This window comes from Ascaphus truei, chromosome 5 (genome assembly GCF_040206685.1).
Source record: "Ascaphus truei isolate aAscTru1 chromosome 5, aAscTru1.hap1, whole genome shotgun sequence".
In the NCBI taxonomy this organism is placed as follows: domain Eukaryota; kingdom Metazoa; phylum Chordata; class Amphibia; order Anura; family Ascaphidae; genus Ascaphus; species Ascaphus truei.
This window is the reverse complement of record NC_134487.1, coordinates 100,994,005-101,010,213: the sequence shown is the minus strand read 5'-3', so window position 1 is coordinate 101,010,213 and position 16,209 is coordinate 100,994,005. Positions and strand designations below refer to the sequence as shown.

The 16,209-nt window shown below is 41.1% G+C and overlaps 1 protein-coding gene across 15 annotated transcripts in view; it reads right to left on the bottom strand.

Annotated features, from left to right (window-relative positions):
- GRIP1 (glutamate receptor interacting protein 1) overlaps nucleotides 1–16,209 on the bottom strand; it is an 894,479-nt gene that overhangs the window by 214,310 nt on the left and 663,960 nt on the right. For 2 of the 15 annotated variants that reach the window (XM_075600318.1, XM_075600329.1), the window contains exon 1: nucleotides 11,883–12,288. The exons of 12 other annotated variants lie outside the window; for them this stretch is intronic. In XM_075600318.1, the coding sequence (XP_075456433.1) occupies nucleotides 11,883–11,970 (88 nt within the window). In that variant the 5' untranslated portion in view covers nucleotides 11,971–12,288. Of the gene's footprint in view, nucleotides 1–11,882; nucleotides 12,290–16,209 lie in introns of those variants that run through there. One more of the 15 variants, XM_075600327.1, reaches the window with a different exon arrangement.

The window sequence follows — 16,209 nt, the reverse complement described above, 5'->3', positions numbered from 1 at the left end:
TGTTATGTACTTATCTGTATATCTTCTCATAAGCAAGGGTCATTTAGTTCAATTCTTTGTCCAAAGTATTTTTAGCCTACAACCACATCACTGTATGGCCCATCTGTAGGTCCTGACACTGCAGCACCTGCAAAAAGCTCTCATAACCTCTCTAAGGCCTCGGGCATGGTCAGCGCCTGTGCTGAGGCGCGCTGCTGCTCGGCACTGAGCCCCTGCAGCCGCAATGAGAGCGGCTTTAGCAGGGGCTCGCGCACGCGTGCGGAAGCGTGTGTCTTAAGAAAATTTTAGTTTCTACGCTCGCCCAATGAGAGCGAACCAGCACAGTGACGCGTCACAGCCCCCCCCCCCCCCCGACACGCCCCCGGACAGCGCGCGGTCTTAGGCCAGGGAAAGCACCCGCTTTCCCTCAGCCTCCGCACGGCTGAAGTCTCTATGGACTCAGCCTAATGGAGGGAGAGTGGTCTCTAATAGACCGTGAAGTGGTTGTAGGCATAACATTTTTTGGTCAAAGAATTAAACTAAGTGACCCTTGAGTATGAGTAGATATATAGATAAGTATTTAACTATAATATCAAGTTAAATGTAGCACTATTGAAGACATGTTTAATATTGCTTTCCAAATGTGGATCCTAAAGCCTTGCGCTCATCAGTATCACAACAAATATCACAGGATGTACAACAATTGCTACTTTTGCCAGCTGGTGATTACACATATCTCCAGCACAGCCAAAGTTTTAGTCATCCTGAATAAATCATTTTACAAATTATGTTCACGTCACAGGCTTAAAAATATCCCATATATACTTACACACATATACACACATATACACACACACATCTACTGAATGTGTATATATTATCCCTGGTGAAGTTCCGTTGATCGGAACGAAACTCGTAGGGTTGTTGTACTTTGTGCCAAAGGTAACCCCTATAGTGCCTCAGTACATTTTACCTGCCCGAGCACAGTATACATTCTGGAGGATTACTTTTGTGTGATCCAGTTAGCTTAATCAGCTGGAGCTGACGGACTTTCCCTCTATCCTCTGATGTCATTGAAACGGGACCAAGCAAACATCGCGTGATCTATCCTCTGAAGCTGGGGTGATCACACAGACACACAGAAGAGTGACGCCGGCACTTCCCTTCCGATAGTTTGTATTCACAGTGACAACCACCCACTGTTTGTCTGCACTGTTGCGACCTATGTCTGTCTATTGCATATAGGGAGTGGGAGTGGCTCAGTGAGTAAAGACACTGACTGACCCCGAGTTTGAAGCAGGGGAGTGGTTCAATTCCCGGTGTCAGCTCTTTGTGACCATGGGCAAGTCACTTTATCTCCCTGTGCCTCAGGCACGAAAAAATAGATTGTAAGCTCCACAGGGTAGGAACCTGTGCCTGCAAAATGTCTCTGTAAAGCGCTATGTAAAACTAGCAGCGCTATACAAGAACATGTAAAAAAATAATATATATATATACTGTATGTATATATATAGCGTGGTAATGACCATCACTCACAATATTTAGGTCCTACAGGGACAACAGGGACCACAACATGCAGATACTGCATGAGAGCAAACTTATATACACAAGGAGCATAAAAAGGCACCAAAAAAGCAGAGCCAATCCAGAACCGGCATTTAAGTTTGCTTAGCAACCAAAGCAAAGAAAACACTCCAAGGGGCAGAGTCACTAAGGTCTGTTGTGGGTTAACGCACCTTAACGGGAGTTAACTGCCATTGACTTCGGACTTGACGGCCATTGCGTTATTCCATAAAAGTCTTTAACGAACGCCACACCTGTGTGTACATGACTTGTGCATGTGAAAGGGGTTAAAATATTCAGCTGATTCACTTACCTCCCCACAGGGCAATAACAATTAGCACTAGTTCCCCCAAAACCATCAGACTACACCTCTATAAGCTTCCACCACCAAAAATAATTTATGGTCTTACCCTCAGGAGTCCTTGGCCCCGTTTACTGGAAAGATATAATTAACACAAAAACCACAATAGCACAATGTGTCCGAAAATGTGATTCATCTCTTCAAAAGGTACTTGGTTCAATTAGAGCCCAAATATCGTCCTTATTCCATTTTAGATTTAATAAACAAAAAGGGTAGTGTTTACAGAAAAGGCATGTTACAAAAACATAATATATATTATATTACAATGATACTGTAATTTCCTCGGAGCAGGGACTCCTCTTCCGTAATGTTACTTTTATGTCTTAAGCACTTATTCACATGACCTGTTATTTATATTATCTGTTATTTATTTGATTACCACGTATATTACTGCTGTGAAGCGCTATGTACATTAATGGCGCTATATAAATAAGACATTACAATTATCATATATGTTTAAATCTGTAAGAAAATGGAGACTACTTTTCTGTCACCTTTTCTCTGGTAGCCAGAAAGGTATCAGGGATTTTTATGATGCCTTTGAAGATACTTATGGCCAGATCAAGTCACATCTCTGGTTCATCGGTACCCTGTAAGCAGTCACTACAAGTATAGCTATATTCATGATCAGTGTTCGACAAACCTATACATTTGCTCGCCCCGGGGCGAGTGGATTTAACCCCCGGGCGAGTAAATATTGGCCCAAGCAGCACACGTTTGGTACTAGGTGGCGAGTAGATTTTTTTGTGTGGCGAATAGATTTTTTGGTGATTTGTCAACCACTGTTCATGATCATTGTTTTATTGCCCCATTAATACAAATATCATGTTGAACCAGATAACCTCACAGGAGACAGAGGGAAAATGGGTATTTTTTAAAATGAAAGTTAACCCCTTGGTTGCTGTATTGTTAACACAACTCAAAATGTTAAAGGCATTAACGTGATAGGCCGCTTAGTATTGTACTGCAGACTCTGCCCATTGGAGCGAAGCTGGAACAGGTGGCCTTGGCAAGCCAATGAAAAATGTGAATGTAAAGCACTTACATTGTTGTGCACATAAGAATAGCAGAAAACACCGGAGAAACCTTTATTCCCACATATTTAATAGATTTTGACTTCTTTTTTTATTGTACATGAAGTAGATTTTATTGTCTTTTTGCCCTTTGATAGCAGGATTTGTTATTGTAAGCTATCCATATTCCAGCAGGGAATCCATCAATATCAAGATCATCGAAACTTGTTCCCTGCAAGAAAGTTATTAGCCATCAACCTGTCAGGGAAAGGTTCGGAGATGTGATTTAAGAGATTAGCACCTACACATTCTGTTCTTTTGGTACATAGAAAGCTCTCTAGTTACTTCTTCACGTATGTTTTTAGTATCCACGTAAAAATCAACGATTGTAATTAGCATGTACAATTGTTAGGTTCATAGCGGCATATTTATAGTTCCTTTAAAAAAAAAAAATTAGATGCCAAGGGAATTATGGATTACGTCCAAAGGTGTCAAAACTTGGGAAACGCAGAGTCACGGAACGCCAGGGTTGCAAGATAAATGACCGTAGAATTAATTTACACACACTTGCGTAGAAAATATGACGGCAAGCCATTACATAAACAATTTATCTTCACGAGTCCTTCCTGACCTCAGATAAGCTATGATAGCTGGAGAGCACTGGACAACCAAAGTGATTTACCAAGGTCAGTGGAAACAAGTGAAGATTTAATGGTTTATACCAGCGGTGCGCAAAGTGGGGAGCGCGCCCCCCATGGGGGCCCGAGATTCGCTGCGGGGGGCGCGGGGTTTACAGAGGCCCTGTGCGCTTCCCGAATGCATTTAAACTAATACCAGGGGAGCTGCAGGGCCTCTGTAAACCTTACTTGCCTTGATTCAGACACTCCTGGTGATGCGTCACCATGGCAATGCGGCTTCAAATGACGCTGCGGGGTTATATGTGATGTCACATTGCCGTGACAACATGACGCCAGGACGTCTGAATCAAGGTAAGACTGGGGGGGAGGGGGGCGCTAGGAGAGGGGGAAAATCAGCAGGGGGTGCAGGGAAAAAAGATTGCGCTCCCCTGGTTTATACAATGGCTTGCTGTCATATACTACCTTGTGGCAACAGGAGTTGGTTTTTGCATTTCTTGTAATTTTTCTAACTTTTTAGCAATAACCAAAATGTTGTCTCTTGTGCTTTATAATTAAATAAATTACATCAGATATCGTTGCATTTACCAACTTGTATAGGTTGTATAGGTTAACGTGTAAATTGTATAGGCTTAATCCAGCAATCCCCATTTTTTTCTGTGTGGTTTTTAATTTAAAAAAAAAAAAGTTATTTCTTTAGCTATCGTTGGCTTCAGAGACCCCTCGGTTCCCGAGATACTCACAGGTTTAGTTGCCTGTGTCTCTGCTCCCGTTAGGGAGATCAAAATGGCTCACCAGACAATAGGAAGCAGCAAAGTCATCAGGGAGATGACGTTACAGCTTCCTACTGGACGACTGCGGAGGCCATCTTAAACTGTCTACAAAGACACAGAGTGAGAACAGAGTCAGAAAGTAACTCAGGTACCGGGGAGCTGCCCCAGCTAAAAATATCGCTGCTCAGCTCTGGATGAATGATCTAAAATATCTAGCATATAAAAAAAGTGGTTTCCCAAGGCATACTCCATCCTGGTGTATACCCCATCCCCTAATGAGCAGCCACTTTACCTTCAACGTTGTCCTTATTCCCTCTGGATTGTAAGCTTGCACGGGCAGGGCCCTCGTTAGCTTTCTTCTGTTTGCACTCATCTGTCCTTACTTGTACGTCGTTCTGTTTATGCAAGTGAGGTCACTGTGTACCCCCCATTGTACCGCGCTGCGGAATATGTTGGCGCTTTACAAATAAAAAATAATAATAATTTAGTTGCCTCCTACTCTTGGGGCCTACAGATATATATTTTTTTTTTCAATGGACCGATAGAGAAATACTCTTCCTTTGCAAGACAGGAGCAGTATCACTACTGCCTGAATGACTTCCAGTGAGACATTGGAGAAACGTGTGTGTCCATTATGCTCTTCTATAGGGAAGTTAATGTGCAACCTGTAACTTTTATTAAGCCCAGTACACTCTATAGGGACGTTAAAGTCATGGTAAATTGACTTTCCTAGTAAAGCACAACGGAAACATGAATTAAGCGGGTCTTTCAACGATGGAAACAATTGTTGCTCTTCTCCAACATGGTGCCTTTATAAAAAGACTGGGTAATCACGAAAACCTCAACAATGCTACTGAAACCAGTGTTTCTGCTCTTTTTTTGGAAATGAAAACTGGCAAACCTTTATTTTTCTACTTACTGTGCTTGTGGGATTTTGTTATGTTGTGTAAGGCTATTCTGCAAATGAAAGTCACGTCTTTAGTGCTACAAAATACCAGTATTTGCTGGTATTATAGATGGCCATCAGGCAACTCTGCTCCTCCGTGTGGAAAGCTTGCCCCATGAGCCTTTGTAGCTCACAGATTATAGTGTAGAAGGCCCGTACTTCCTTCTTGCCAGGCACTGGTGATGGCAGCACTTGTGGCTGAAGGTGGGGTGTTCCACACCTCTTGCAACGGGACTTAACTGTCACTTCCCCGCCAGGGTAGTCACAGCTCGAGCAAATACATTGGAGAAAGTCCTCTCCGTGGATCTGTTCTAACAGGAGGCCTCCTATTAGGGTTTTCTCTGCAATAACAGCAATAATACAAGGAGCAGTCCTGATTAGGTCCATTTCCTTGGAGTCACCACGTGTATCTGAGGGCGCGGTAGCTTGCATCTGGCTATGCCCCTAGTGGTAACACGCAATTGGTTAAGTGCCTCCTCCCCCTGGTGGATACAGGAGTCCAGACACTAAAAGGTGGGCGCATCTCCAGCTTTTGCGCCAAGCCCTGCACAGTCTTGCAAAGTAAAGCTTGCATCTTGCAAAGCTTACCACGCGGTTCTCCCATTTTGGCGGGAACCGCTATTGTATTGATGCAGCTCCTTTAAACGGAGGTCCTGGCCTCTCGAATTTCGAGAGCCCCCCCTGGGACTCTACCCGCACATACTGTTGAGCACTATTTGTGGAAAGTCATGTTGTAGTCCCCTTCAGACTGTTCCGGTCCCTTGAGACCAGGATCCCCAGGTACCCTACACATAATCCTTCTGATATGGCCCTGATATGGTGATCAAGCACCTCTAAGCCTGGCATGAAGTATGGATATTCATGTGATAGTTTCCCTTTACCGGGGGTTCTGGTCCCTTGGATCCCAAGAGCCCCCAGGTACACTACTCATAATTCCTCTTGCAATGGCCGTGATAGTGTTTTTCAAGCCCTTCTCAGTTTGACATATGATTTTAAATCTCAGCAGCGCCTCCAAATGTAACCGATGTTCCCCCACCCTAAGGAAGATTCACTGCTACCTGGTGTTGTGGTGCTCACCTGCAGGTTTACAGAAGGGCCTGAGCTTGCGCCGATGTTAGTGGGGATTGACAGGACAGGCTTTTTGATCTGTAGCTCCTTTATCTTCGTCGGTGCAGTGCCTCCATTCCAACAGGGCCTATCAGATAGGTACAGTCCCTGCAGAAAACCTCTTTCCCTCCCCCTGAAAGATTGCATCCTCAGGCAGGAGTAAAAATATAACTGTTTTTATTGAAACACAACAGCACACAGCATACACGTTCTTCTCTGTGTCCATGGAGTCAACCCCAGGGGCTTGAGGCCCCAAGAGTCTCTCCTTGTCTCCCATGCACCCTGATGGAGTATGGGGTATATGCTACCACTCCTCTGAGGGAGGGGATAGAAGGTGATCCAGAGCCCTGGCTCCACACTTCTAACACTCAACAAAAAGGGGCTACAGCTCCAAATTTAGTAATCAGGGGAGGTTCCCAGGTCTTAGACCTGGTGTGGGCAGTATCTAGGCCTTAGGCAAAAACCCCCGTCACTCAAGGGAGCTGTTGACTGCAGCAGGGCATAGATTTAACCGTAACACTGCCTGCGCTGGTACCAGGTCTTATATGTTAGGCAGGGAAATTAGTAGCCCCGGGGGTACCTGGCTATACAGCTCATCCCCGTTATAACGCGATCCGTTACAACGCGAATCCGCTTATAACGCGATGTACGCGTGGCTCCCACTTTTCGTATTTATGAAAACTTTACAACACGATTATTGGTGTCTTAAATACTTTATTGTACAATGCATACAATTGTACATTATTTCTAACGTGATCTGCTTATAGCGCGATGTGATTCTTTGGACCCCAACCACAGCATTATAAGGGGGTTGAGCTGTATTAGGTTTAGCAGCTACCCAACAGATGAACACACAGGGATGTGAGCATACATAGATGACACCTTAATTAGCCAACTAATGTTCTTAGATTCACATTTTTAGCACCTCATGTCCTTCAAACGTATTAAAATATAACAGGGCTAAAAATGTGAACCTGTCCACTGTATAAGTCGATTGAAATGTTGTGATTTTTTAAATGAGAATGTATCATTTTGATGACATTAAACGAACAAAGTAAAACAAATTACCAAAATAATTGTTTGCACAATGTACCAGTCACCAATGTAACTGTATCACAGGAGGTGTTCATTGCCACCGCAACAAACATATCAAATTATTAATCAATGTATGCAAGATTACACTATTAAATCTGTGTAGTGATATTGCCACTTCCTTTCAGGTACTATTACTTATTTCTCTCTGCCAATAACACCATACACCACCAGCTTTTTTCTTACCCGTTTTCCATTACCTTGTTACTCGACGTGGTCACTTTTAAGGTTCTCAAAATGCAGCAACCAGAAGATTTTTTTTTTTCTTCTTGATTAGTCACAGGTACCATCATACACTTTCTCTAACGTACTTTGTGCCTCCGCTTTGGTGCCAAGTTATTTTGTACTCCTGGGGTACTGAATTGTATTTGGCACAATCTTGACCACTACTACTGTATAAGCTTACTCTGGTCATTCATTTTGTACATCTCCTTCCTCAGAAGTACTAACAAAACTGTCCCTTTAGTAATTCGCCGTAATCCTGTATATAATTAGATATTTAAAAGCAATATGTCAGTTAGGTTATAACTAATCTATCTTCTTTGAAATCCTTTTACTAGTGCAAATGAAAATCACTTGTGAGCACATTCACACGTCACAGGCAGGCCTGCTTCTCACCATTATCTCCTGGTTCTACTAGTGCCAAATTGTGTTATTTACTTTTACTTACTGTACTTACATTTGCTACTTTATGACGTATTGTGGGTACTAGCAGAAAATTGTGTAGAAGACTTTACCAGTTGAAAGACCATATTACATTTAATGGACAGCTATAGGAAGTACAACAGTTGTTATCAACTGGTGGAACAGGACTGAAAAAGGCCAGCCCCCGAAACATTGCCCCCCACCTCCCACCTCCATACATTTTCTGTAAATACTTTTGTTGTCGAGTACCTTGTTTTACTGGTGTTCGGAATTTTTGCATCGTTTTTTAGCTAGATCTAACGTTGCCATTACGTGTTACCAGCCTTGTCTTCCCTGTGTGCTTATGTGTTTGAGAGCTGTGGATAAGTACTGTATTTCTATTCACTATTGTTCATGTCTTTATCTGTGTATTACAGCTCCATGATTTGTTTTTGTTTTGCCATGTCTTTACTTAATATTGTGAATATGTGGCACAATGAGTAAAAGTATATATTTTCGCTATTACTGTCTTGATCTCTTACAGAGTTATTATATTGAGTGGGGGATACCATTATATACTTAATTGTTAGTCTGTGAGGAACACGGGGTCCCTTTGGATTCCATGCACCCCTCTTATTTTTGCAAATTACTCTATTAAGGTGTTGCTGATTTCACCTTTGATTTTTTTTCATGGAAGAGAACTTTGTTGCAACATATCTGGGATACTTTATCACTCTTAATAAGTGATTTTGATTATTTACAGCAGAACTATAGTACTTAACAGGGGTCCACTTTTCTGCAAACCTAAATATACAGGATCCAGACAGGTACGGAGCTCTGGTGCAGAGAGGGGATGACACCTCTTGGAGTAAAGTACAATATGCTCCAGATCTGCAAAAAGACTCGGTCTAGAATTTAAGTAAATACAATTTGCACAAACAAGCATGAGGTGTCTTAAAAATGAGCACTTCTTAAAGAGGACATTGTACAGTAAATATTAAAGTAGCAATACTAGATTCCGCTTTATTTTCTTATTATTTTTATATGTAAAGCATGTGACAATGTATAATTCTTCATTCTTACCTAAGCTGGCAAATCATTTGGTGCTGTTATGAATCTGTCAAAATCCTGATTGTGTGCCTAACGAAATGTCTGCCTTCTAACTTTGTTCTGCAGTCTGTGAAATGCTGCTGTTGATATGTAACATTATATAACTGTGTATAAAGTGTAACACATTATTCTTACAGCTTTCAGAGCAATAGACAGTCTGCTGTTTGGAACACAACAGATCAATGTGTGATACTTTGTTCCAAAGAGGCAGAGCTCATAAAGGCGTGTGAGAGCCTGTTTCAAAAGAGGAAGTGGATATGACTTTATAAATGGTTGATAAACAGCCAAAGGATGAACAGTACATTAGGAAAAAAAGCATTAAAAATGTCATTAGGAGTTTAAAAAAATATTGCAGACAGTATTATCCAATACTAAGTTACTCCTTTATTTAAAAATAAATAAATGAAGGATTTTCCATGTTTTGCTGCTTTAAATACAATTCAAATAATGTTTTTTTTTTAAATGTATTATTGCCAGATTCTACTTAAATGTTCAGCAATTAAACTAGTGCATGGAGTGTATAGTTGTACCGTAGTTGGCATTTAGTATATTTATTTGAATACTTCTTACTATAATGTCATCCATTTTTTCTACTTTAAAGCAGCTGTATGAGATGATTGCAAGTTTTTGCATTTTTTAACTTCATTCTTGCCCTTTGCAATGCGCTCTTTATTTTTAAAATCAAATTCTTCGTTCAGGAGATATAAAAGTTTTGAAATATTCAATGCCCGGGAGGGTAAAATGGAGCTCTCCCCAGAGCCCAGTGCAGTCTTAAGGTTTCCATGGTAACCGCAGAAGCTAGAGATTGAAATAAATCACAATTTATCAAAATGTTAAAGTGCAGGACATGCTCAGGGGGAACGATACCAACATTATACAAGATCAACTCATAGGTGACTGGGGGGGGGGGGGAGGATTGCTCTTGAAGTACAAATTCACCTTTAATTACTACATTAAAAAACAGTACAAGGGAAAGGGGAGAATGAATTCCTGTGTTCCACTGTATTGGCAGCTCAAAGATTTGTCTAACAGTTCAACAGACTAGTATACCTCTATCTCTCTATGTCTTTTACAAGGTAATGCTGGGAAACCAGCATAAATCACATTGCAACCAATCAATATCTCCAGACCATATGTACAAGGCACGCTGAAGAAGCTAAACACTCAATACAACAAAATAATCAGAAGCCATTTCCATTGTCATGAAATATTTCAGCACAATCAAGAACACATACAATGAACCCTTCCAGCGTGCTGATAATTCTCAGTCGCTTGCATCGGACGCGGCAGCTCTCAAACCAGTGTATTGGAATATCATTATCGGGTCGCTGCAGAGAGACCCGATTTACAGGAAGCAACTGCTGGAAGCAAGAAAATAATCCAGAGGAAACAAAAAAATATATATATAGCATGATTAACAAGATTTGCTCAAAATATTAAATATTTAAATGTTCTATACCTCAAGGTAAAAAAGAGAAAAGCTGGTTAGATTCCCAGGTCATATTAACCCCTTGGCTGCCACGGGGGGTGTAGGAATCTTTACGGTGCACCTTTCTCACTGGAGATGAGAGTGATTGCTGTTCTGTGCCCTAATGGACGTGCAGTGATTTTTAAAATACCCCAGGACAACATGTTACATTAGTTTGCTGATAATGTTTCTCTTCTGTCTTCTGCTATTTGGCATATAGCTTACGGTATATATGATGCATTAGCTGCACAAAGTTTTGCTGCTTCTGAATGCAATATTAACTGTATTTGCAGATACATTCCTGCAGCATTACTGACTAGTTGTGCTAGTAAAATTAGTTTGCCCCAGAATATTAATGGGATTACAATTATTGAAGAGCAGACACACGAATTGCTTAAATGTCTCTGCTCTGTAACTATAACATTTATAAAAAAATTTTTAAGAGATCTACAATGATTGATCCGATTGTCAACGCTATAACATTTAGTAAATAATGCTGTTATCTCAAATTGACATGATGCACATTATGTTGCATCCCTGAGGATGAGCTCGCAAGAAAAGAAAAAAAAAAGATACAGATACCTATTGATGGTATGTTAAAAATTGTGTGTACACACACACACACACACACACACACACACACACACACACACACACACACACAGTTTGGTCTTGACACTTGAAGTTTTCAGAAGACACAAGTGTTACAAATATTTAAACAGTAATTATCCCATTGCATCTGTTAAATATTCCAAATATTTGTCTTTGGAAAATACACAGCATTACAGATATTTTTGTGAAAAAGCCTAATAGATACAAATGAGCAATGAAAGAAGAAGAAGAAGAATAAATGGTATATTTAGCATGCTTGTATATTGTGTACTATGTGACACAAAAAAATCTGATCTGAAAATAGAACAATGACCTTCTCTACCAGATCACAGAGCAAAAGTAAAAGCAGAGAGAAAAACTAGCTGAAGTGTGCCCATGCTAAAGGAAACACAAATGACCAGGACAGATAGGAGACCCTTCTAGAAGCAGAGGCCTGGCAAGGAAAGGGTTAGGAGAGCCGGACTACCTCTGCTCTTTGCTGCCTGACGACACATGTTTAGGACAGGCATATTTGTAAGTCAAAACTGGGAGGCAGTGCATTTGAAAGTCTGTAATGGAGCCAGTGGCCAAACAGCAAGAGAGAAAAAAAAACACCGTACCTTTAACCAGTCTCCGTAGGATTTGACAACGGCATTTGAAAGAGACAGCTATCATTCTTCCTGGCTGCTTACCAGCGGCGACGCTCATTCACAGCTCTGCTCGGATAGATGCAGATGCAGCAGCAGCAGCAGCAGCAGCACTACAAGCATATGAATTCCTAGCGCGTATAACAGGAGGAAGGTAGTCCCAGAGGGGAGTGACACGGCTTGATTCCTCCTGGCTGATGCAGAGATCAGATTTGTGTCATCTGGCGACACTGTATCAAGTCACAGGACTTCACGCTGCCACTTGAGCAAGTAACCTGCAGCACTGGATCAATTGCCTAACGGGCAATATTTCTCCTTTCCAGCAACCATTACGCAGTAAAAGCAACGATGATGAGCAGCAGGAAGCCAGCTCCCGCTCTGTGTGTGTGTTACTCGCGTTTGTTACTCCTGTTCATGCCTGTTCAGACTACTGTGTCTGACAGAAACTAGCTCACAATGAAGAGGGCAGTGCATTTCCCCTATATATTACCAGCCTTCACACTTCTCTGCCTTGTCCTTACTAGGGCAGGCTTACTTTACCAAGCATATGAATTCCTCTAGTGCTGGGTACTTTATTAACCCTTTAAGTACTGCACAGTGCCACCACATCCAGGCATGCCAAGGTGTTTTGTTTAAATGGGATAGAACGGCTTCGCTACCCTTTTAACAGTGGTCATATTATTATCGTTTATTTGTGAAGCGCCAACATATTTCGCAGGGCGGTAAAATGGGGTACATACATGGTTATGTATATTACGCAAACATGGATAGTTACACGCAGTACACGTGAGGACAAACATGTAGAAACAGACACGAGGTAATGAGGGCAGCCCTACACATGACATCTTATAGTCAGATTCAGATTTACTTAAACCAGCAATCCTGCCTAACTCCTCCTGGGTGTTTACAGCATGGGAACGGAAGGGGAGGAGGAGGGGGGTCAGTTTAGTTCTGGAGGACCCCCTGGTTTCAAAGCTGTAAAAAAAAAAATGCGGTACACAAAAAAACCGTCAGGATTGCTGCTTTAATTAAGAATTCCACCTTAACTAAACTTCTATTTAAAAAAATATATATACATAGATACATGCCATGATGTGGCTCGCAGGCTTATTACGCTTTGGACAAAGAGTCAACTAAATTACCCTTTTTCAAAAGATATATAGGTATTTCACTGTGTATTTCTGACACATTGGATGTTGCTCTGGACTTTTGTTTCTTGTTATATACATACACAGATATAGATATATATATCTATATATACATAATTCAATTGATTGGAACATGGAACATGAACCTGGAAGCCAAACTGCGTGAAGTTCGATATTAAATATCAGAGCAGATACAGAACGCTATTTACAGCAGCAGGCCATGCTGGTCGCCGTTATCCGATTTGATGATTGACTGCAGATTTCTATAAAGTAAAAGAAATCCACATCTTTAACTACTACCGAGGATGGTTATTCACAGCTCATGAAAATTTCCTTTCACTGCTGTGATCATTCTTTTTTCATCGTTGTAGAGAAATTGTACAATGAAATACGATCAATTTTCAATTGAAACTTCGGCAAGAGACTATGAAAAGGACTTCCAACATTTCACTGTACTTCTGCAAATAGGAGTTAGTTTCTGCAAAGGTCACACGATCTACACCTGCTTATAGGAGCAGGAGTCAGGCGGCCTCTCTAGCCATGCACACAATGTCATGCTCCACCTATGTCAGGTCTGCCCCATCACATACAGCAGACAGATTTCTCATCACTTCATTGTGCTAGTACAAGGGGAGAACAATGACAGCACAGAGGTAAATACGTTGGAGACTAATGCATGGGGACAGGGGGAGCTCTACCCTGAAGAGATACCAGTCTGGGTCTCATTCCAAGTTCCTGGCAAATAGCCTCAAATTGTAATATCATCCGGTCAGATATATCCCAACGCAAACAGAAAGTTTCCATTTTCACATTTATTATACAACCAACCGAAAAAACGTCAACAAAAAATGTGTCCGCCAATACAGCTCCGAGAGGAGCTATAGGAGAACATAGAAACCAAACTATAGCAGTATGACCGGCTTCTCTAGGGAAGCCCAATATTATAGCTACAGCTGGACAATTTAGGCCAATTCTTTTGAATGCTGCAAAAGGGCTGAAATGTATTTATCTGCATTTTTAGACCCTTTCACATTACAGGTGGATAAAAACTACCAGTTATCAGTGGTGGGCAATGTCAGTACTAAAGGGCCACCAACAGGTCGGATTTTTAAGGATATCCCTGCTTCAGCACCAGTGGCTCAATCAGTGGCTACGCCACCTGTGCTGAAGCAGGGGTAACGAAAGTATCCGCAGAGCGGATGGACAGGAAAAGTCCCTTCATTGGTGCACAACCACTAAAAAAAGAAAGACCACTGTAATTGCTACAGATATCGCTATAATGGGTCTAATTATCCATAAAATAGACCTACATTATGGTGATAATTATAGAAATAGCAAAAGGTGTGAGTGAGAGGAAGGAAAAGCAGCAGTGCTGAGTAGTCCAATGAGAGAATATAAAAATGTACATTTAATAGCAACATTCATAAAATAAAGGGACACAAGATGCATACAAGTAACAATGGTTATACATATAATAAAAACCTATTTGGTGGTCTTTCCTAGAGACTGCCGCTCCACTTACAAACATGAATGTAATGTGGGCTCGCTAGCTCAGTGCTGCTTAGCAGCCAAAGTTTCCCTGTAATAGGTGGGATATCCTGAAAACCTAACCTGTTGGCGGACCTTGAAGACTGGAGTTGCCCACCCCTGATCTAAATCGTAAGCTCTCACGACCAGGGCCCTCCTTACCTTTTGTATGTTTGCCCTGATGTGTCAGGCACTGCAGAATATTTAGGCTCTTCATAAATAAACGATAGTTATAATGCCATTAGATAAAATATGTCGAGCATTCTCCATTAAGAGACCCAGTTTCTTCCAATATGAGGGCTACTTATAAAAGACCTTGAGTAAGGTAGATTTTAATCTCAGTATTGCAACTTTCCAGAGCTAAAAAGGTAGTCGTGTGTCAGTATTTTTCAACCAGGGTTCATAGGAATCCTTGGGTTCCCCGGGTGTCCCTAAAGGGTTCCCTGCAATTTTCTGGTCATTTGAAAATTGTATCAAATACAGAAGAATTTACAATGCATCCGATCACAGACGCGCTGTTAGAGATGGTTGGGGGTTACTCTGAATTTCACAGGGTTCCTTAGCCAATAAAAAGGTTGAAAACCACAGTCTTATGTTAATAGTGTTATTGCAACTGTACTATTACTTCACAATATTACCCAATCACAGTCCCTGGGACTACTATTTTGCAAATGTCTGTTATTTTGTTTCTTTTGCAGTTAATATTCAGGTAATATGCTAACTAAGAAAATAACCTAATACAAGGTTACAGGATTGGCAAAAGAAAGTGCAACTCCCTTTGAAACAAACATGCATTCTATAAATATGTATAGTATATTGGTGAATTTTAGGCATGCAAATCTTTAGCCCAGGTTGGCGAACCAGGAGAAATGTTCCAGTTTTCAGGGAATACTGTATATGGATTAATATGCTAATCAGCTAAATTCTCTAGATTCGCTTAATACAGAGACTATAAATAGGGCACAAACACTGTCTCACTCACTGTCTGGCGATATTTCTTCCAACATTTTAAAATCTAAAATTAATTTTGCAACATTATTAGCCCGTTGAAGCTCGGCAAAATGTTTTGCAAAAGAAGCAAAATGAAAGAAAACGCTACCGATTTTGTGACGGCTTCGTGTAGAGTTTTACACATTGCTGGTGCGTACCAGATCACACTTCCAGGGTCTGACAAACCCCTGCTGAGTAGAGAAAATAGGAATGAAAGAAGGCAACATCCTCAGAGCATTGACTCGCATGAAATGTTCATTTGTGCTTTCCTCAGCACCGCTGCACTCTATCCTATCATAACCAACTGAAGAGTCTTTTCCTACTGGAAGGCTGCCTCTGTGTAGAGATGGTTAGGCAACATTAAGGGAAAGCGGCAGAGGAAACATCTCTAATTACTTTGTTCTCCTACAATGGTTTTGTATTCTTGGTCTTATGAGATGTTAGGCTGCAGAAATGCTTATCCATATTTCATTTGGCATTTTATTACAGGATGCAATGTTGATTTAATCCATGGTAAGAGAATCACATTTTATTTTTCGGCTTCTGCACTGAGCAAACTGAACAATATTTACTAATTTATGAACATCCCCTTAATTGCATTTTATGGCATGTCAATCAAATGAGACACATTTGTT